This window comes from Carassius carassius, chromosome 1 (assembly GCF_963082965.1).
Source record: "Carassius carassius chromosome 1, fCarCar2.1, whole genome shotgun sequence".
In the NCBI taxonomy this organism is placed as follows: domain Eukaryota; kingdom Metazoa; phylum Chordata; class Actinopteri; order Cypriniformes; family Cyprinidae; genus Carassius; species Carassius carassius.
In genome coordinates this window covers 4,495,172-4,518,765 of record NC_081755.1, presented here as the reverse complement: position 1 = coordinate 4,518,765, position 23,594 = coordinate 4,495,172, and the positions used below count along the sequence as shown (strand labels likewise).

Sequence of the window (23,594 nt, the reverse complement as noted above, 5' to 3'; positions counted from 1 at the left end):
TAAGCTAGCTTACGCAGTACTCGTTCCCTCATCTCAGGGAACCGAGGTTACGTTAGTAACCGAGTACGTTTTACAGAATAAACTTTAATTCCGTATAATTTTAACTCAAATGAAACATGGTTAAACATAGTTGTTTTTCCCGTCTTGCTTAAAAAAATCTGCAATCTGCAGCGAGGGGTGTCTCGACTGACGGCAGGGACGTGGCGGTGTTGAACCGCTGTATCCATTGAGCTCCTTAACGAGCCTTGCTCGTCATGAACTGTGTTGAGATATTAGATGGGCTTGTTCTATGGGCTGTTAAATCAAACTAACACGCTGGTAGCTGGGTCAGTTTAAAGTAGCTTCAACGATCTTAAAATAGTAGTGATGTTAAATATGTCATTTTGATTTGTCTGTGTGATACAACTGCTTTTGTTTTACTTTTTTCGTAATTAGCCTACCAACTTATTTACCAATGTGTATCCACATTGATTATTTGAACTGTGATATTGAAGCTTAACAGAAGCGGGAGGGTAATTGTTTTCTTTTGTTATTGTTTCCTTTTTTTTTGGTGATCACTTGTTTTAAACTTTGTTCACTGATTTGCTGTGTGGTTTGTCCCTTTCTGTTAAAGGGGGTTTATTATGGTCTCTTATTAACTGTGGGTATCTAATTGGTAATTTGTATGAGATCTATTTTTAGGATGTTTTAAATGAATAATTTTCCTGGTGCGGAATAAATTTTGTATACTTTTTGGAAAGTCACGTCTCTTTCTTTGATGCAAATCGAATCAGCAGGGACCTTTTTTGTTGTAATTCTTTTTGGTTAAATTTTCAGTTGGGGTATTTTTTTTGTTTTTTACTTTCCTAGGTGGAGCAGTAACCTAGGTGGCATAGTCTGTTTTTTTTAACATTTAGCCTAAGGTATATATATATATATATATATAAATATAGAAGGGCTAAACAACAACATGACCCTTTTAATGGATTTTAAAGTCATTTAAAAAAAAAAATTTCAAACATTATTTACTACTTCTACATGGGCTTTCTAAGCCGTTGGTCTATAGCTGCAGCTTGGATAGCAGGAAACGGTTCACAAAATCTCTCCATCATCAAATATAGAGAGTTCCATCTCGTCCTCACATCTAAAAGGAGGCAAAACATGGAAACTTGATAATTAGCGTTTTCACAGCTACATCCATGTTTGCTGTATTATCAACAGTTGCTGCCACCACCTTCTCTTTCATTCCAAACTCCTCAAGGATCCCCTCAATCTCCTCAGCCACAGCTATCCCTGTTTATGTCACGTACGCTGATGCTGGAAACCACGGAGATAGAACCAAGTGCGGGTAAGTCATTTATTAAGAGTAAATCCAATAGAGAAAACAGTCCATGCAGGGGTCAAAACCAAAACATCAATCCAGAAGATATACTGACAAGACACAAAGCAAGAACAAGACTTGAGACGAATGTGAATATCAAACATTCAACAAGGACTCTGTAAAACAGACTCAGACAGACTGGGTATAAATAAACAGAAGGTAATGAGGGAACTGGAGGCAGGTGGGGACTAATCAATTAACCCAAACAAGGAGGAAGGTGACCAAATAAGGGAACAGACAGTTCATAAAGTGACAGACACCGTGGGAAAGGAGGACATCTAGTGGAAACCCAGGGAACACAACCCAGACACACTGTGACAGTACCCCCCCTCTACGGAGCGGCTCCCAGACGCTCCACGACATGACACAAAACAGAGACCAGGAGGGAGGCGGACAGGTGGAGGCTCAGGGGGAGGGACGGAGGGCCAGAAAGGAAACATGGGAAACAGACACCAGAAGTGTAAACACAAAACAGGGAGACCAGGAGGGAGGAGGATCGGAGGAGGTCCAGGGAGAGGGAGGAGAGCCAGACTACCAGAAAGGAACAGGGACAGAAATCAACACAAAAACAAAAGGAAAAAACAACATGAAGCCCCCCAGGGCGGAGCAGAAGACCATCACACCCTTGTGGTCAAGGCCAGAGTCCTCCAGGGCGGAGCGGAAGACCACCCCAACCGTGTAGTCAGGGCAAGCGCCCCCCAGGGCGGAGCAGATGACCACCACGTCAGTGTGGTCAGAGCGGAAGCCCCCCAGGGCGGAGCAGAGGACCACCACGTCCGTGTGGTCAGAGCGGAAGCCCCCCAGGGTGGAGCAGAGGACCGCCACGTTCTCGTGGTCGATGCCGGAGTCCCCCAGGGAGGAGCAGATGACCACCACGCCCCTGTGGTCGATGCCGGAGTCCCCCAGGGAGGAGCAGATGACCACCACGCCCCTGTGGTCGATGCCGGAGTCCAACAGGGCGGAGCAGAAGGCCACCGAGTAATTGGACCTGACTCAGAAAAGTCCACGATGACTGGCCCTGGCTCTGGACGGTCATCGGTGACTGGCCCTGGCTCTGGACGGTCAGCGGTGACTGGCCCTGACTCTGGACGGTCAGCGGTGACTGGCCCTGACTCTGGACGGTCAGCGGTGACTGGCCCTGACTCTGGAAGGTCAGCGGTGACTGGCCCTGACTCTGGAAGGTCAGCGGTGACTGGCCCTGACTCTGGAAGGTCAGCGGTGACTGGCCCTGACTCTGGAAGGTCAGCGGTGACTGGCCCTGACTCTGGAAGATCCACAAGCACCTGACTCGGCTCTGGAGAGTTCACTGGCACCTGACTCGGCTCTGGAGAGTTCACTGGCACCTGACTCGGCTCTGGAGAGTTCACTGGCACCTGACTCGGCTCTGGAGAGTTCACTGGCACCTGACTCGGCTCTGGAGAGTTCACTGGCACCTGACTCGGCTCTGGAGGGTCAACTGGAACCTGACTCAACTCCGGAGGGTCAGCTGTGACTCTCATACTGTGCAGCGGCGCTGGGCAAGCAGCCATCTTGGGCCATGACTCTGGACAGGTGGCCATCTTGTACTGTGGTGCTGGGCTGGCGGCCATCTTGGGTTGTGGCGCTGGACTGGCGGCCATCTTGTACTGTGGTGCTGGACCGGTGGCCAATTTGGGCTGTGGCGCTGAACCGGTGGCCAATTTGGGCATTGGCGCTGGGCTGGCGGCCATCTTGGGCTGTGGGGTTGGAACGGTGGCCAATTTGGGCATTGGCGCTGGGTTAGCGGCCATCTTGTGCTGTGGCGCTTGGCTGTTAGCCATCTTGGGTTGTGGCGCTTGGCTGGTTGCCATCCTGGGCAGTGGTGCTGGGCTGACGACCACCCCGCCGGAAGAGACAGAAGTGGCTGGGGCATCCCACCGAAGCCGATGCTGCAGGTAGCGCACGGATTCCCATAATTCCAGTGTCTGTAACTGCGCCATCTCCTCATGAGACACTGGATCATCCAGCCCGCCATTGAAATAGTCCTTGAGGGCCACATCGTTGTAGCCGATGCCCTCAGCCAGGGACCAGAACACCTGAGCCAGGGCACCCACCTCATTGCCCTCTTGGCGGAGGGCGGTCAACTTCAGATACTTCGCCCTGCGCTCCGCCATCCTGGCTGGGGAGCGAGAAAACGACATACCGCTGGTTCCTTTCAGTGACGGAGTCCTTCTGTCACGTACGCTGATGCTGGAAACCACGGAGATAGAACCAAGTGCGGGTAAGTCATTTATTAAGAGTAAATCCAATAGAGAAAACAGTCCATGCAGGGGTCAAAACCAAAACATCAATCCAGAAGATATACTGACAAGACACAAAGCAAGAACAAGATTTGAGACGGATGTGAATATCAAACATTCAACAAGGTCTCCGTAAAACAGACTCAGACAGACCGGGTATAAATACACAGAAGGTAATGAGGGAACTGGAGACAGGTGGGGACTAATCAATTAACCCAAACAAGGAGGAAGGTGACCAAATAAGGGAACAGACAGTTCATAAAGTGACAGACACCGTGGGAAAGGAGGACATCTAGTGGAAACCCAGGGAACACAACCCAGACACTGTGACAGTTTGAGCTTTGTACACTGCTCTGGTTTAGAGGACTTTTTCTTTTCTCTGACCTTCCCTGACATAGTGCAATGTTATGGTGAGGTAGTGGTCTTGACAGAAACTAGTCCATCCATCTGCTGTGAATGCTGCATGTGTGACATGTTTCAGGTCTGTGATAAGATTGTTCTTTTCAACCCCATACCAAGCAGGAATCAGATGATTTGTTAAACTCCCTCTGTTTGGGGCATTGTATTTTGGGTTGAGGTTCTTTATCATCTCACTACAGACATAAAAACCATCCACATTTTGGTCATGCATCTGTTATTTTCATTTGAAAAGACATGATGCTGGACAAAATACAGCAAATACAGAAAATTAATCTTCCGAAATGCAGAGGCCTCCACTGTGGCAAACCCTTTACCACAAACTTAGTCACTCCTCGCCTCGATCATTTTATTCTTCCCTGCCTCTGTAAGGGGGAGTAGTTAAAGGTGCACAAGAGTTACTTGCTTATAGCATTTGTAAAACTGAATTTTTTTCATCACAAAAATATATCTTAATTACGGCCTATGCTCTCAATGTCAAATGCAGAAATGTTAATCCATGCATTTATGACCTCAAGGTTAGATTATTGTAATGCTTTATTGGGTGGTTGTTCTGCACGCTTAGTAAACAAACTACAGCTAGTCCAAAATGCAGCAGCAAGAGTTCTTACTAAGTTTTTACGCTACCTTGAGGTGGTTTTTCATGCAATGCGAAAAAGGTATATTTCACAAAATTGTAATGGAAACGTTTTTAACATGTTTACAGGTGAATGGAGAAAAAACCTTGGGAGAAACCAATCTCAGTTGGGGGGCCAGTATGGAGTCAATTTAATGACTTATACATATATATATATGCAAAAAATTTACATTTTGCAAAAGAAAATAAAGTTTTGCAAACGAAAATTAAAGTATTGAGGAAAATAAATTTTCTTTTTGGAAACAAAAATAAAGAATTGCAAAACATAAATGAAACAGCGCAAAAGCAATGATTTTGCAATACATATTTTTCATGGTCATATCTATTAACTTTATTTTCTTTTGCAAAACGTAATTTTTTTGCGTATATATATATATATATATAAGTCGTTAAATTGACTCCATAGGCCAGTTCTCCTCTGACCAGACGAAACCAGTAGTTCAATTCCAGGCTGCAGCAGATTTTCAAGTCAGATTTTGCAGAAGAATCATCTGTTTCCTATGGTCTTGTCCTCTGACCAGACGTAAAAACTTTTTTTATAATGGAAACGCAGCTATTATGATGAATTGGTACACATGCTCAAGTGTAAACAACATAAACCAACTGTGCTGCAAAAACAAAAACTTTAATTTGTTTAAATAAAATTGTATATTAATAGTTTATAAGTACACATGTAGATATTTAATTCAATAATATAAAAATACTGTCATATTAAAAAAAGTCCAATATATTATTAGAAACACTATGAGTACTGTATTAATAACTAAAATTAAATACGTGGAAACAACAATCTTTGTGTGATTCACTGAAAAAGTTTTTTTTTTTTTTAATTTTGTACAACTAATAACTTATTAACTTATTCTTGCATTAGTTCATTTTTGAGAACTCTTTGAGAATTCTAACAAAGATTTCATTTTATTGACAAATCTGATATAGATTACTGTTTTGCTTTTTAGACAGAATCATAAATAAATGTGCTGCACAATCTTTCTTTAGCAGTTATTTTCAGAGCAATAGACAACGTCTTTAACATGTATTAAGTAGTAACTAGTAACATGTAAAAAGAATACAACTCTGAAAACACTGTTTTATTGTTTGTTTGAAAGGTTAACTTCTGTTGTCTGTAAATATTCCAGCACTTCTGACGTTGGCGTTCGAACGGGGCTTTTATTTTGGTGTGTTGCTGTGACGTCACAAGGCTACGTCGCTCTCCTGCGTTTGTAATTCGGCTGAAGAAAGGTTTGTTTTCCCCTTACAAAGTTTAAAATCAACACTAACAATGTAAAATGATTTAATTATTGTTTAATGTAAGACTGTAGCGATTTATCTGACGTTAATGTTTATTATTTGCTAGAGTAAAGCGCATCAGTAACTGAGTAAAATAAAAGCTGTTTCTCATTTCTCTCTCGTGAATCATTTTTATAGAAAACACATGAATGAAAAAAGAAAAAAAGTGATGGAGAATTACCTGAAATAAACATAAAAGTATAGATTACAGATAATCTTTCTGTGAAAATAATAACACATTTATGTGTTTCTCTGTTTTCTCTGTTCTTCTCTCTTCTGTCATGAGATGTGAACATTTCTGATTAATATTTAATTCAGAGTAGCCCTGAAAAAAATTAATAGTCTTACTTGTCTTAAAAAAAAAAGGTTGAGAATCTATTGTAACTTTGAAATTAAATTAGTAAATAAAATAAAGTAATGATGGAAAGACTAAGCTTTTTAAACTACTTGTTGGTTTAAACGCTGATTAAAGCACTCAATGTGTAATCTAATGACTAATCTACCGATCATTTAGTTTACCAGGTGAAGAACCTTAGATCCATGTGATACACGATTATCAAGATGATGTTTATTAAAGAGGAAAGTGAAGACTTCAGGATTGAAGAAGTATTCAGTCTGAAACAAGAAGAGACTGAGGAACAAACAGGTTGGTTATCATTCTCATTTAATTGTTAAAATGTCAGTCTATATATTTTAAGAATGTCTTGTGAGCCTTCAAGAGAAGCTGAGAAGATCCAACTTCCATGTGTGCATGTAATGCATTAAATAAAACAAATTAATAACATAAATATGAACCTCGTTATTAACTTCCCAATATCAACTTCTGAACTGAAAACAATGAAAGTCATTCAGATTCATCACTTAACTTTAGGGTGGCCAATCGTGGACTGGAAGCAGCACTGAGCAGACTGATCGGTGTATGACATTAAAGTAACGTGAGAGCGATTCAAAAGCACAAGAAGCCATCTGCTCTCTAGAGCTCTCCCGGTACTTTATAAAACAGTTGGTCTGTGTAGTGCAAACAAAGCCAAAACGTGGATATTTTTGGCCATATAAAAATCCTGGCCTGGACGTGTCCTGCGAAAATGGCACGATTGGCCACTCTACTTAACTTTGCAACTAAAAAAAGTGACTGATTTGTTGTCTTGAGGTGATTTTTTTTGTCTTCTCATCCTCAAAACCAGTGATTCTGTGGAAAGATACTCAAGATGTAGATGATTTTGCTTGGTTTGCTCAGACCCGTCCCGTCACATTATGTCGCATATGGGCTGAACGCCAATCTCAGACAAAACGTGAAAATACTGGTGTAACAGTCTAAGGTTCGGTTGTGTGAGAAGGAAGGATATTGGGGTCGGCATTCTGATGCTTGTGGGAACTTTATAAGGGCAGACAAAAATAAAACAAAATCGTGCCACTCGCGTATACACTTTACTCAATTCACTGCTGTATAATTAACTGCTGTTTGCGTCTTTTTGGCTTCCTGGCTTGTTTTATTTTTCTTATTATTCTTATTTTTCTTACTCCAATTATTCTTATTGTATTTTTCTAGTGCTCAAATAAATCACTTATATGTCTAAGTTTCTGTCTAGTGTTTTATAATTGAAAAAAAAAAACTATGCAGTGGTATGTTTACTGACTAAATATTTTGTAGAAGCCTTCAATACTATTGGGAAATATATTTTCTTATATTTGGGGGGTGGGGGGTGCAGACATAGTCTCATAAAAATATTTGCAGGAGTCTCATTTTTCATGAAATCTTATTCAGATTTGAAATAGAAACTCATGAGACATGTGGCTTTCAACCCATTACTTTTCTAGATTGCTCCAGGACTCATTTCATGTATTTTTATATCAAATAAAAAAATATTTAAATGTGGTTAAAAAAATTCAAGGCACTTCAGTGTCTATAACCTTTAATATTTTTGAGCATTATCAAATCTGGTTGATAAAAAGTGAAGCCCAAAGGGTCTTCTTTCCAAAGACACCAAAATTATGTTTGTAACACACTGAAGTAGGAAACTGTTACAATTATAAGTTAGTTAGAGCACTTTCAGCTGCGAGTCCCATAATGGCGGGTCAGGTTAACAGGTTAATATAAACATCTTATATATTAAAGATGTTATAGGACTTAATAGTGTTATAGAACATAAAAAATAACGTCACAGCTACTTTGCTGAGTAACTAATTAGTTTTACAATGTGTTGAACTGTGTTTACCTATTATGAAAATAAACAATAGCAGAACACTGACTACATTTTATGGTTCATGATGTTAAAAAACATTTCATAACGTCTCAGACAACTGTACATTTGTGGCTACTGTGGCTTAATTATAAACACTATCGTTAACTCATATTTACCCTAGTAAAAACATGGTACATTTTAGTACGATCGTCACTTCCCAATGCAAACACGCCCAATAAAATGGCCCCACCCCTGTCACTTGATTGACAGGTTTCCGTGTAGACGTTGGAAATTCAAATGCAAAAGGTATTGCGATTCCATTTGAGTTTTGGCAGTTTACATGCACAGTGCAGAGAGAGTGAAAAGGCAAATGTGGTAATTAATATTGCTATTTAAATATGACAGGCTCATAGCTCGTAAGATATGGGAAACACAATTGCAAACGGACTTTGCATTTCCCTTTTAAATTTGGCAGACACTGTGCGTTCACTTAATCGAAAATGAAAACGGTAATGCGCAATTTGCATTTGTGTTTGGATCATGTCACATTTTATGCGTCCACAAATTGAAAACGCAATTGCAAATACAATTTGCAATTCCTTTTGAATAAAGTCCGCAATATCATTCCATACATTACAGTCCTGTCACATTCAGTCATACCTACAATTTCTTTCCCTTGCTATTTACATCATTAACTCCGTATCCCATTCTCATTTATAGGTATAGAAACTGGTGGTCTGCTAATCATACCAGACCTGGTTTGTGTTCATCTGAAATCTTTTGTTTCATTCCACTCGGTTTTGGCGCATTGTCCTGTGTCACTCCTTGTACCTTTTCAGAAAATGTATTTAATTATCTTAAATAGCTTAAAACTAGTGGTAGGCATGGATACATTTTTTTTAATCTAGATTAATCTCACTGTAATCTTGGAATTAATCTAGATTAATCTAGATTAAAATGGCTCATTTGAATTCTAACGAAGGCATTCAGAATATGTGTGCTACCCAAATAAAATAATGACTTAAGGTAACGTTAAAGGTACGGGTTGTAGGACCTGCCACGAGAGGGCGTACTACCAAAACAATAACAATCGCGTGGTTTGATGACGCTAAGGAGGAGCGTGGAATGATGGGATTTGTTGTCTTCTACCCAACCGCTGACGGCCATCAATCGGAAAGATAAATCATGGATTTAACGCGAGTTCAGCGATTTGCGCGAGTAGACTACAAAGTCAATGCAAAGACGCGATCAGACTATGGATCAGACGCGAAGACCCCCACGTTTGGCATGTATGCCCCATAGTATGAATCTTGTTGATCGTTATAATAGCATATGTTTTCTGTAAAGATACAAATCAAAACAACTCGCATGTAGAGTAAAACACAAGCGAGATCGGCATCGCTTTCTAGTTGAAGTTTGTTGCGAAGCTACTTCCGCATTTGTCCGCATCACTGTTGTCATGTAGTTTCTACGTCAGTAAAGGCGGTAACAAAGGGTAACTGATGTCATTGACAGGCTACTGCACTGCCCCGTGTCACGGTTTAGAATGGGAATTTTCTCATGATTTACAAGTAGTTGAAAATATTAGAGAAATTGTTAACGGATTCCAGCGTTCACGTGGTTGCGGTCCATCAGTGCATTCCAGGAGCGTTGCGTCTGCAGCAGTGCAGCGATTGTTCACGTATCGAGTAGCAGACTGCAAACATGTCCTGTGTGAAAGCACAATGAGTATGAGTCCGTGCTGCTTCAGCACCACATTCGTGGCAAACGGACTGCATACGCACTGCAGACAGAGTATGTGTGAAACAGCCGTGAGTCTTGTCGAGGTTTCCATTGGGAAGCTTCTTTAAAAAAAAAACTCCCTGAAGCAAACCCGGTGGCTTCAGCTGCATCCATGTTAGCACATCACGTTTGATGTGGTAATTTCACAGTAGACATACACACAGGTTTAAAGACTCGTTCTCGCCCCCTACAGATTCGGCTAGGTATACATCCGTGCTAAAATATCAAGGTGAAAGTCATCATAGCTCGCGTAGTATAGTCCCAGCTCCCAACCCAACTTTGAGAATAGATTAACGGCCATATTTTTTTATCGCCCGATAAGAGTCGTTAACGCCAATACTGGTCCACCACTAAGATATATATATATATATATATATACTAGGGTTGTGCCGATAGATGATAGTATCGTGTATCGACGATCGTCAGAGATATCGACATAAGCAGAATTCTCTGTCGATAATCAAGATGATATTAGGCTCATTTTCCTATTAATGTATTAGATTATAATAATAACTATTATTTTTATTTTTATTAGGCTGCTTATTATAATTCGGCTTTTAAACTGCCCAGCTATTTCACTTAATTTCACTGACCGCATTTCACACACACACCTCGCACGCGAAGGAGGATTAGAGCATGTAGTCGGTGAAGATGTAACGCTTTGACTCGGATAATTCGTTAAATCCATGAAATGAAAGAGAAAGAAAACGACGAGTTGGTGTCCCACACATTTAATGGCTGGTATACGGCAATGCGCTCTTCTCATACATGAGAGATTAACTCTTTCTTTGTGTCACAAATAAAGTAAAAACAAAATAATTAACAAGGCGGCAGAGCGAATTTATCATCCATAGTGCATGGTTCTCACATAGTCCTTTTCTTAAAGACTGATCACTTAACTTATAAAACACACTATGTGGTGATGATGTAGAAGGACTACGTGAGAACCACTATGGATAATAAGTTCAATCTGCCGCCTTGTTATTATTTTCATGCACACCGCACTATAATGTGATGCATGCAAAATACATAGTTTTGGCCGTTACAAAGTCTCCATCCACAAACAGACGAACATCGTCTGCAGATATAAGGTATTTCATTGCACTTTAACAAGTAATCTAAACGGCCTATATACTGTATGTGCAATATATTAAACGAGCCCTCACTAACTGAGTTTAATACCACAGTTATGTTAGACTGCATCTCATTCTTGTTTCTGTGGCGGTGCGTCAGACTCGTCATGAGGCGCGCGGTCCGGAGCGCTTTATGACTGATGCATCAGTTCAATTCAACTTTACTACAAATATATTAACTTACCTGTTTTAAATACTTTATATTTAAATGTTCGTTTATGCCCAATATTAGTGTTTAACTGTTGGACTTTAAATGAAATCTGCTATTGATTTTCACCGTTGACTGATTTTGCAGAACATTTAGACTGATAACTTCCCTGCGCAGATGCGGACGTGCGATATGACAGTTGCGTCCCACTATGTATGAACTAGCTGTTTTAAATACAGTATTTTTATATTTAACGTTAGTTAAATCAGTCAGTATGTTTGAAAGTAATTTTTTTTTGATTATTGGTGACTCCATAGGTTCTCTCGCGCACCTGCGCAGTTTAAAACACCAAATAGTTATGCTATGACAAGAACAAAGAGTCTCTCTCTTGCTCCACCCATGCTCAATAATATTGTGTATCGTCGATCTCACGGGCTGACGATATGACGATTTGAAAAATTACCATATCGCCCAACACTAATATATACACATACACACACACACACACACAGTGCTGTGAAAAAGTTTTGGACCCCTTCCTGATTTCTTATATTTTTGCATGTTTGTCACACTTTAATGTTTAAGATCATAAGACAAATTTCAATTGTTGCATTTGTCATCAGTCACCATGACGTCAATTGGACTTTTGAAGCTGAAATAATGAGTGGATTAAGCTTGGACTTGGAATAACGAGAGGAATAACATGGATAACTTTCTTGTCAGAGGATTGTAATGCATCACAGGCAGTCAGGTACAAGGAAAAATTTGTATTTTTCGCAACAGGTTTATTGACTTGTAATAGCAATTTAATTTGGAATATGTGACAATCAGGTCTAGTCGGTTCTCTGTCTTTATTCACACAAAAATTAGGTCAAAATGCCCGTTTTGGTAAGTATCCTACAGCAGACCTAGCCGGCTGAACGCAGACCACTGTATCAGTGCATTCTCTTTAAGTCTTTATATTAATCGAACAGCAACAACAAAGAAATCACTCACTGCTCTTGATTAAAAAGTTCTTTTGTAACTTAATTAAAGATAATTCTTTATTATATAAAGTACAATATGCTATGCTGTTTTACTTTTGATTATGCAATTTTTGTACCTAAAAACTTACCTAGACCTGCCTAAAAAAAAAAAACAGAAAATCACTGTTTGTTGTTTGTATCTTTACTCTATTGTATTTATTTGTGCTGTTGCTTGTAGTTGGATAGAATATTCTTCTTTTTTTATTAGAAAGTATAGTTTTTCCATAAACATAGCACATACCAACTGTACCGAAAACCGTGAAACAAACTGAACTGTGAAAAAGTTGAACCGTGCCACCCCTAATATATATATATATATATGACAGTAGGTAGTTATGGTTCAGAGAATGGTTATGGTTAAGTTCAGAGAACTGACTCAGTAACAAGTTGGGTTTCATATGAGCTTGTAGCACTTAAAGCATTATCATAGCAGATATCGAATAGCATTCATTTTAAGAGTTATTACATTTTTCTTTAATATCACACAGCCCTTTGTACTATAAGAGTAATTTTTAGTGTATTAAAGGGTTAATTCACCCAAGTTCATGCTCAAAATATCTAGCTTGCACTAACAGTTGTACACAGAAGCAGTTAAGAACTGATGACGTATGAGATCAGCGTTGCACATGTGCCGTTGAGTCTCGTGAAAAACCAATGTTTACGGGATCAAAGGGAAGCAAAGTTTCCTTTGGCAAAATAAAACCAGTACCCTCTTGGCTTATATCTAAATCCTTTGACATTCTTCTTTACAAATCCTCATTTGTACTTAAAACACAGTTTCGCTATAGGAGGAATTTGTTCACCCCCATGAGCCAAGTGAGAGACTTTTTTATATATTTATGGATGGGCCCTTTTTATTGAACTTCTTTTGGACTGATGCATGCAACATCCGCTGACTGCAATGATAGAGCTTGAAATATCGAAGACAATTTTTAAAGGGCTTATACAATGCTGCTAAAAAAATATTTTGCATATTTGGTTTGAAGAAATCTTTGTGGTTTAAGTTAAAAAAAAATAAACAGTTTCCACATACTATACATTATTGTTTCTACTCTATGCCCTGCCTTCTGAAACGCATCGATTTTCACAAGGCTCATCGCTCTGAAAAGCAAGGTGTGCTGTGATTGGCCAGCTAACCAGTGCTTTGTGATTGGGCGAATGCCTTAAGCATGTGACTGAAATGTTACGATTTCCTGGTTACGTCTTCCTGGTCTGTGTTTTTGATAGGCACATTCCAGACTTATTCAGGACATGCATAGCGTATAATAGCGAGAACGCAGAAACCCAGAAAATCATGTGTAAAAAGCGTAGTCTCATGTTAGGTTATTTCAAGTCAATATTTGGACTTTTATTCAAACCTTTCTGAGCGTCTTATAAAACAGGCTTCAGATGTGCTGGATGCATCGAAAAGCTTTCCCGATCTGACTCCGGATATTGCATCTACAGTAATGACCGGCACAGCTTTAGGTCTGATTTTCATGATCTTTGATTTTTCCAGGCTGATACGCAGGCCGATCTTACTGGCTTGGTGGCTGATGTGTTATAAACTGTGCTAATGCGTGTTCACAAATGGCAATATATTTCTCATGCTGTCCAAATGAATTTGTTCTGCAAATAAAACTTTGGTAATGCTCTGTTTCACAAGGAGTTTGATAACTGCCAGGTTGAATGTTTGAAAGGAAAGAGTTACTGAGATTACAAGTAACACTTTTTCTTCAGTAGTCTTTTTTTCAGTAGACTTTGATGCTTTAAACTGTTTTTGTATTTTTTTCTTCTAGACCTGATTGAGGAGAGTCAAGAGCTGAACAATTTGGAAAAGAAAAAGCAGAATGAGAAAGATCATGATTTAAAAATTGGAGAAAAGATGGAATCCAACAGTTTTTTAATCTGCCGTCTTTGTGGAAAGAGTTTCAATCGAAAACAAAACCTTACGCTCCACATGAGAGTCCATACTGGAGAAAGACATTTTATCTGTAAACAGTGTGGAAAGAGTTTCACTCAAAGTGGAAACCTTAAAATTCACATGAGAATTCACACCGGAGAAAAGCCTTATACTTGCTCTCAGTGTGGACAGAGATTTACAAATAAAGGCAACTTAATTTACCACATGAGAACTCACAGTGAAGAGAGCTTGTTCACCTGCCCACAGTGTGGGAAGAATTTCCCTCAAAAACAAAACCTGGCAACCCACATGAGGATTCACACTGGAGAGAAGCCTTACATTTGCACTCAGTGTGGAAAGGGTTTTACTCATAAAAGCAACCTTAATTACCACATGAGTACTCACAGTGGAGAGAAGCCTTATACTTGCTCTCAATGTGGACAGAAATTTGCAAATAAAGGCAACCTTAATTCCCACATGAGGATTCACTCTGGAGAGAAGCCTTACACTTGCCTTCAGTGTGGAAAGAGTTTTGCTCATAAATCCACTCTTAATAAACACATGTTAAGTCATACAGGAGAGAAGCGGTTTGCATGTGCTCAGTGTGGAAAGAGTTTTGCTCATAAACACACTCATAATAACCACGTGAGAAGTCACACAGGAGAGAAGCGGTTTGCATGTGATCAATGTGGAAAGCGCTTCGCAACAGAACTAAGCCGTAGATACCACATGACCATTCACACCGGAGAGAAACGGTTCATATGTGGTCAGTGTGGAAGGAGTTTCACACATAAAGTAGGCCTAAATTACCACATAAGGACTCAATCAGGAGAAAAATGTTTTATATGTCATCTATGTGGAAAGAGTTTTAGTCTTGAATGTGGTATAAAAATTCACATGAGAAATCACGCTGAAGAGAATTCCTTCACCTGCAAATCTGAGTGAACGTTCACCGCTGCTGAGTGTGAACCAAATCTGATTGTACACCACCTTTTATTTTCATCATTCACCTCTATCTACATTATCCACCTATGTTATCTTGAGGCTACATCTGACCATCTCCTTTGCTGTAGTTTCAAGCATTTATATTTACATTTAGTCCAAATGAACTTAGAAATTTTGTAAGCAACATTTATTTAAATAAAGAATTGAATAGAAAAGGAATATCGAACGTGTGTGTGTATGTGTATATACATAGACCTCCTCTGGGGACTTTAATTGAATACCCCGGTATAAAGGCATCATTCCATTCCATATATTCATAACTTGGAATCAAAGTAGTAGTTGAACTTCGGTCATGCTGTGAAATGCCACACTGTAGAACTGAATGATAATATAAATGATGGTCATATAAATAAAATGACAAGCTGAATGAAATAAAGATCTTTACACTACATTTTCTGATTAATCTTAGTGAGAGAATGTACTGGTAATACACTCATCTGATGGCATCATGAAGGTACTTCCGTCAAGTTGGCAGCCCATAAAAAGAAATAATCTACAAAACTATGCTATTCACTGATTTGTGTCGCAAAAATGAGTGTTTGTGCTGGTATGGTGTTTGAGATATCAAACATTTTCTTTGACCGTGTGACGTCACCCTCCACCCCATGTTGCCCAAATCGCTCCAAATCGGTCCAGTTATTTTATGTTGGGTTTGTGCCGTTAAAACAAATGCTTTATCTATTTTCCTTCCTTAAACTGGGGTGGAGAGTGACGTCACCGCTCCCTTCTCTCTAAAACTGGTGTCATTCATTTGTGCTTGATTACCGTATTTTCCGGACTATAAGTCGCACTTATTTTCATAGTTTGGCTGGTCCTGTGACTTCTAGTCAGGTGCGACTTATTTTTCAAAATTAATTTTACATAAACCAAGAGAAATGAACCAAGAGAAAACATTACTGTCTACAGCCGCGAGAGGGAGCTCTATGCTGCTCATTGCAAAATATCCTGAAAACATAGAGCACCCTCTCGCTGCTGTAGACGGTAATGTTTTCTCTTGGTTCTAAATAAATGCGACTTATAGTCCAGGGCGACTTACATATGTTTTTTTTCCTCGTCATGACGTATTTTTGGACTGATGCGACTTATCCTTAGGTGCGACTTATAGTCTGAAAAAGTTCTGATTTTTGCCATTGAAATGAACAGCAATTATATTTCTCCTCCTTAGCAATAACAAACCCAATTTAAGGCTGTGACGTGAACACAGGAGAATACAGCATCCATGTCTAAATATGCCATGTATTGTACATCATGATTTCAAAAAAACATTTCTGCATGTGGCCAAATATTAAAATTTAATGGATTTAAACCATAGACTGTGATTTAAACATCATTTCTTCATGCAGTAAAGTGAAACGTCACCAGGCTGTTGGTGCCCTCTGCAGGTATTTGTTTTAATACATAATGTGCTTAAGCTTAAGGTATGTTCATATTATGTATAGGCATATAACATTATGTATTTTAACAGTGTTGTTCAATACAATCATGGAATTTCTTTGTTTTTATATTTTTTTTGAGCCAATTATTATTGCCTCATAGTTAGTTTATATATAGTCATACAAAAGCCTGTAAGGTTTACACTTAGGTCTGTTTGTGTTATTAAAATATGTCAGATTACTCAGTTGTCAAAATAATCATTCGTTACAGCCCTAGATTAGGTCAAATATTTCTAAGTACAACTGCATTTTTTTTACTTTTTTAAATTAAAAGACAAATATTTTGTCATTGAAAATTCCTTAAAAATAGTATTAAAATATTGTCTATTTTTATATTGTCGTTCTATTGAACCAAGTATCTGTATCGTGAGGCAAGTGTATTGTCACACCCCTAGTGTCGATAAGCAGTCATATAGCTCATCATTTTCCAAGTGTTTGATACAGCACAGGGTTCCCAGATAATAATAATCCTGTGTGAATAGGGCTAGAGACATCAAGAGATCATCATAAACCTGCAAAGGACCAGCTGAAACCGGCAAAGGTTCAGTATAAACAAGCAAAGGACCATCCAAGAGTCAAAACATACCTAACCAGACTGTTAGGGCATTTCTACCTAGTAATCTTTTATGTTAAAAATAAATGTTTGCTTTAATGATGGTAGTAATACACAAAGAGCGCAAATGAACTGTATGACTAAATGAGACAATGACAGTGGTTAATTGTTTCCCCTTATTCTCACTCTCAAACTCAGTGAATGAAAGACTAAAATAATTAATTTACAACATTTTCAAATTTCAGTTCTTTTTTTTTTTTTTTTTTCATCATTTATTTATAAACTTTTTAAAGATCAAATTTCAGTTCTAAACACGTTGACTCAAGCCGAGTTCAGACTGCATGATTTTCAAAGTTTTTTTCACACTGCATGACAACCTTGGCCAGCATTCAGTCGCTGCTGTGTTCAAACTGCATGATGGATCGGCGACAGAAGGTTTCACACTGCATGACTTTACAATAGGAAGAATTGCCAACAACTCTGTCTGGCAAACAAACTATGTTTCACAACCAAACACACGCGAGATGTGACAAGGAAACGCGATATTAGCGCATGAAAGACTCGTACTCACATGAGACTGGGATTATTACTAAATAATGCCACATTTCTCCAAATTTTTCTTCCATTTCTTGGGTCCAAATAGACAGAGAATAAGCCTTTTTCTAATACGAAGCCATGTTTGCTGATACTGTGGTTTACAACTCCTCCCCGAACTCCCCGCTCCTCTGTATATTGCTCTCTCATTGGCTGTTGGTCATCGCCGATGTAGTTTTCAGTCAGAACACTTTTCACACAACAGGATTTTGAATCGCCGACAGGTCCAGATATTTAGCAATACTCACTGCGTGATTGTCACTCGTCTGAACGAGCACCGATTTGCCTGTGATTTCGGGCATTTATCTACGATGTATCAAAAGCTGTCGGCGAGAAAAAATCGGGGCTAAAACCATGCAGTCTGAACTCGGCTTCAGTTGTTGTAGGCAAATGTAACATATCCAATGTGTGTGTTGCGTTCATTTTCACCCACTTCAGCAACATTAGACCTTACTGAATACTTAATTAAAGATGGTGTTAACACAAGATTAAGATATATTCTGGCAATATGACCACTTTATAAACTAAATTATACGCTGTATAAACTAAATAAATGCTGTTTTTTTCAGTTTGAGACTATGTCCCAAGAGGATGTAATACAGTAAGTAAGTAATATGGGTTTGAAACAACAAGAGAATGAGTAAATTATATAAAGTTTACAGAACTTTAAGTTTTGGGAAAACGGGCCTTTTAAGAAATTACTAATGACTTTAACTTGATGCAGGAATATGCAGCTTTAAATAAATGTAAATGTACTTCCATTACAAAAAATGCAGCAACCTGTTCCTGGTGGAAAACCCAGCTTACAACCCAAATGGAGAAAAATCAGTGAAATATTGCATATATCAATACAAAATAAATGTATTTTTACATTTAATGGTGGCCATCTTTATGGATACATACAGTAAGTTATGCTAATGACTCTCTCTCGGTGCACGCGCCGGCTTTTGTGTGAGTTTACCGATGTCTATCAGTTATGAACAGCCATACGTTAATGCTATATGTAATGAGATTTAATAAGTGTGTGTAGCCAAGATATTTATTGTGATATAAATCCTTGTTTATGTTTCTATTTAGGACTTTATAAGACATTATACTGACTTAGCTCCATTATGTATTGCTCGCTGTTATTAAGTAATCTCCCGAATTTCTCACGAATGAGAGAGATAAGACCAACCTTACCTTATGTTTCGTTTTAAATTATTTTTAACAATTGTTTGTTGTTGTTTATAAGCCTATTATATATTGAAGTTATATTTATCCACTAGAATTATATATTTTTTATTATTGTTCTGTTCTGATAAATTTGTTAAATTTAAATGATTTGTTGTAAAGTGAACTAGAAATATCCTGCTGGCACATTATAACAATATTAGGCCTGCCGTTATAATTTCTGAATGTAATAAAATGCAACTCATTATAATAAACTCAAAAATAAACTTAATTTATTTTGTAGCGGGTTTTCAAAAAAAAAATCATGCAGCAAACGAAAATAGGCGATTAATCGGTTAAAATGTGTTATTGTCGGTTAACAAAATAACATTATATACTTAGGAACAGAGTATGGGCCTAATCTAGGCTATGTAGTTAACTATTTAAAAGTGTTGTGTATGTTTTTATCCAGTTTTTTTCCCATTGCATTTGAAAATGACTTTGTGCATGCACATTCACTTCGTGCGCTCAGCCTGCTTGCCGCGATGCTCAGCTGTGTACGATTTCAGAATGTTTTCGGATACTGTACAAGATACAAGTTCATTTAGGCTATCATATTTTTATTCACCCATTTATATAGTCTACAATTATTCTAAAAATAAAAATAATGTCATGAAAAATGCCATCGGCCTGATTACATTATACAATTATAGATTTGGTGTAATTTAGGAGGTGAAAATACAGTGAAATTACAAATGGCATGGGATTTTAAAGCATGATAACTGAAGGTATATGAAACATTTATATGATGCATTTTTTTAAACAATGGCACTTAAAGTTTTCAACTAAGATATTATTTCAACCATATAGCCTGTGAATAAATAAAATTGGGTTTTTGGGGTAGCTCTGTATTGCTTTTGGGGGTTGGTAACAAAGATGTGAATTTCTTGCTCTTTCATATGGACAGTGCCTTATGAGGGTTTCAAACTTGCAGAACAGGTTTTAGGACATGGTTTTAAAACAACCTTAAAGAAAGGTTTGATCCACTTCAAATGTTGACTACCTTATAGAGCAAAAAAGTTTATTAGTTAGAATAACTAAATTTCAGAGGAAGTTACCTTAACTACCTTAACAAATGATAAAGAAATTGTTCAAAACAAGTTTTAATATCATTCTTTTTCATCTACTAGTCAAATTTATAACTGAGACAAGATTATAAAATCGGTCTTGTTCATTTTGTAGGGTGAAACATCTCTCTCACTCTGCAGCAGAGTATGTGAGAGTGGAGCAGCAACAATCTCCCTCCGTGCTCCGAGCATTTAATAATCACTCCGCTCCATGCGCACTGATACCAGAAACACCTCTCTGCTAAAGTTGAAATGTTATGTTCGTAACGTAGCCTATAAAAGTAAAATAAAAATAAATAAAACAACAGGAGAGTTTCAAAGGAGATTATGCTATTGTGTGCAAACATTTTTTCCTACCAAACGCCAAACTAATAACATTGTCAGCATTAAAAGGTATAATTGCTGCTTTCTGCTGTGCACATTTTGTTTGTGATGAAAATAACATTTTCAGTCAGTTATTTTATCTACAGATCAATGCATTTCTTACAGATTTCAAAATCAATTACAGATAAAGTAGCACTGTAAAATTACATTTGTTTGAATGCATTATTGCGAAAAGACTGCGTTTGAATGTGCTGAATCTGTTTAAATCATGCTATAACCTGAAAATAAACAGTAAAAGGAACAGACAAACTCCTTGAGAACTAGCCTGTAACGCTCGACTATTGCCGTCATTGTAACCTTCTGATCGGAGAGATTATGGGTATCAAGCTATAGCTAAATATGTTTATCATGTGAATTCTTGCTAAATAAGCAGTTATATAATGGGTCGGTGGCATGAATTGTACTTGTGATGGAGTGGTGGTGAGCACTCTTGGAGTGAGTGAAAACCATGATGCTCCGACTTAAATGAAATGCAATCCTCGCTCAGTCAGAATCACACTGCTCCGCTCATACTCTGCTCGGCAGCATGTCTCAAACGCGCGGGGAGGGTTGAGCCCAATCAGAACCACATTAACAATGCGTGGAATGATGGGATTTGTTGTCTTCTACCCAACCGCTGACGACCATCAATCAGACGGAAAGATAAATCATGGATTTAACGCAAGTTCAGCAATTTGCGCGAGTAGACTACATACAAAGTCAGTGCAAAGACGTGATCAGACTATGGATCAGACGCGATGCCCCCCGCTTTTAGCGTGAATGCCCCATAATACAAATCTTGTTGGTTGTTATAATAGCATACACTTTCTGTAAAGATACGAATCAAAACAACACACCTGTCGAGTAAAACACAAGCGAGATTGGCGTCTCTTTCTAGTTGAAGTTTGTCGCGAAGCTACTTCCGCATTTGTCCGCAACACTGTTGTCGTGGTTTCTACATCAGTAAAGGCGGTAACAAAGGGTAACTGACGTCATTGACAGGTGACTGCACTGCCCCGTGTCACGGTTTAGAATGGGAATTTTCTCATGATTTACAAGTAGTTAAAAACATTAGAGATATTGTTAGTAATCAGCTGGACAAAATATATAACACTAACTTAGTGGTTTTTGTATATTTTACTGCACATATCTTACAAATTGGACCTTTAAGTCTTTGAGAACGGGTTTCTCAAGACAGGTGGTGCATTAGACCAGGGGCTCATCTCCTGTTTCCAAAATGCATCACAAACTGCTTGAGAAAGCTGTAAACGAATTCCACATTGCACAAGCTGCATATACACAGGTTTAAAGACTCGTTCTCGCCCCCTACAGATTTGGCTAGGTATACATCCGCGCTAAAATATCAAGGTGAAAGTCATCATAGCTCGCATAGTATAGACCCAGCTCCCAACCCAACTTTGAGAATAGATTAACGGCGATATTTTTTTTATTGCCCGATAAGAGTCTCATGTTAACGCAGCACATTAATGCCGATAACAGCACACCACTATTTGAAAGATACATTTACAATATATTGAACAAACCATCTCTTTAAGTTTTACTATAGACGTTTTATTAATCAGTCCATTCTAGAGTTTCATTGATTTAAATTGTGCAGGTTTAATTTATTTGTTTCTTGTTTTAATTAGGGCTAAATAATGGGAGCGAAATTATACAGTGCCTCACGTTTTACTAAAATAAACAAAATAATTTATAAAACATGCAAGCCTAGCTCACTAGGCTACCATGCTCCGATACAAAGTAAACCACAAATTCATATTATATAAATAATACTGCACGCTATTTAAATGTGTCAAATCTAAAATATGGTGTAGAGAAAATGTAAGCACATGCTCGACATTTATCCTAGAACTGTAATCGGGCCATAAAAGTTAGGCCCGACAGAACCCGAGCCCGACAAGTACATTTTAATTGACAGCTTTTTAAAAGCCCGAACCTGTTTACAGCCTAACATTATTCAAATGTGCGCGCACACAGCTCTTTTGCCTTTTGTCAAGAATGAGTCATTTATACATGTTTTAACATAATTTATTCATACCTATTTTAGAGTAGACCTCTTGGGAGTTGGAATAAAGAAATAAAATAAGTCCTCGGTGACATCTTAACATCTCAGCACTCTAAATAGACATAGGCTCATTTAGCCTATAAATAGACCAACGCACAAATAAAAACGAGTCTTTAACAAATTAAATTAAGATAAATTTTAAAGTAAGATGGGCATTTGGCAATAACGAAATTAAGATAAATGCTCCGCCGGATTTGCTTCGCCACTAACAGCTGACATTTAATGGAAGAATAATGCCAACATTGTCCACATTATGCATTTAAGACTCAATGAATATTTAGTTATCATTTGAAAAACCTTTCTCACAGAGGTTAAGCTAAGCCTACATGTTTTTGTGTAGGAAAATGATTGAATCCACTGTAGATGTCTTCAGCGCGTTCCTGCGCTCACTGATGGTGCATCATTATTCACTCATTATTCTCATTATAAACATGGTCAAAACTTTTCCACACCTCAGACTTCGCTTTAGTTTCTGGTGCAACCAAAACGTAATCGCCAGAGGCAAGCCTCCGTTACACCTAGTCAGCATACATTTTTGTGTCTTTCTCGCTCTAATCGAAACACATCTCATGACCGCTCATTTACCTCGCAAACCGGAGCACAAGCCCGAGCCCGCGTAAGATGATATAAATAAAGCCGGAACCCAACCAAACCAATCAGGTCCCATCGGGTATAAATCAACTTTTAGATGATATTCTAATCATATGACCAGCACCTGTAGTGTATATATATATATATATATATATATATATATATATATATATATATACAACCCGAATTCCGGAAAAGTTGGGACGTTTTTTAAATTTTAATAAAATGAAAACTAAAGGAATTTCAAATCACATGAGCCAATATTTTATTCACAATAGAACATAGATAACGTAGCAAATGTTTAAACTGAGAAATTTTACACTTTTATCCACCTAATTAGCTCATTTAAAATTTAATGCCTGCTACAGGTCTCAAAAAAGTTGGCACGGGGGCAACAAATGGCTAAAAAAGCAAGCAGTTTTGAAAAGATTCAGCTGGGAGAACATCTAGTGATTAATTAAGTTAATTGATATCAGGTCTGTAACATGATTAGCTATAAAAGCTTTGTCTTAGAGAAGCAGAGTCTCTCAGAAGTAAAGATGGGCAGAGGCTCTCCAATCTGTGAAAGACTGTGTAAA

General features: G+C 38.2%; 1 protein-coding gene across 1 annotated transcript; it reads left to right on the top strand.

Annotated features, from left to right (window-relative positions):
* The first annotated feature begins 5,860 nt into the window (after positions 1-5,860).
* On the top strand, positions 5,861-15,276 carry LOC132139919 (gastrula zinc finger protein XlCGF8.2DB-like). Its single transcript, XM_059548625.1, has 3 exons — positions 5,861-5,911; positions 6,474-6,605; positions 14,009-15,276. The coding sequence occupies exons 2-3, from the start codon at positions 6,521-6,523 to the stop codon at positions 15,055-15,057; spliced, it is 1,134 nt and encodes a 377-aa protein (XP_059404608.1). The 5' UTR covers positions 5,861-5,911; positions 6,474-6,520; the 3' UTR covers positions 15,058-15,276.
* Positions 15,277-23,594: the final 8,318 nt, after the last annotated feature.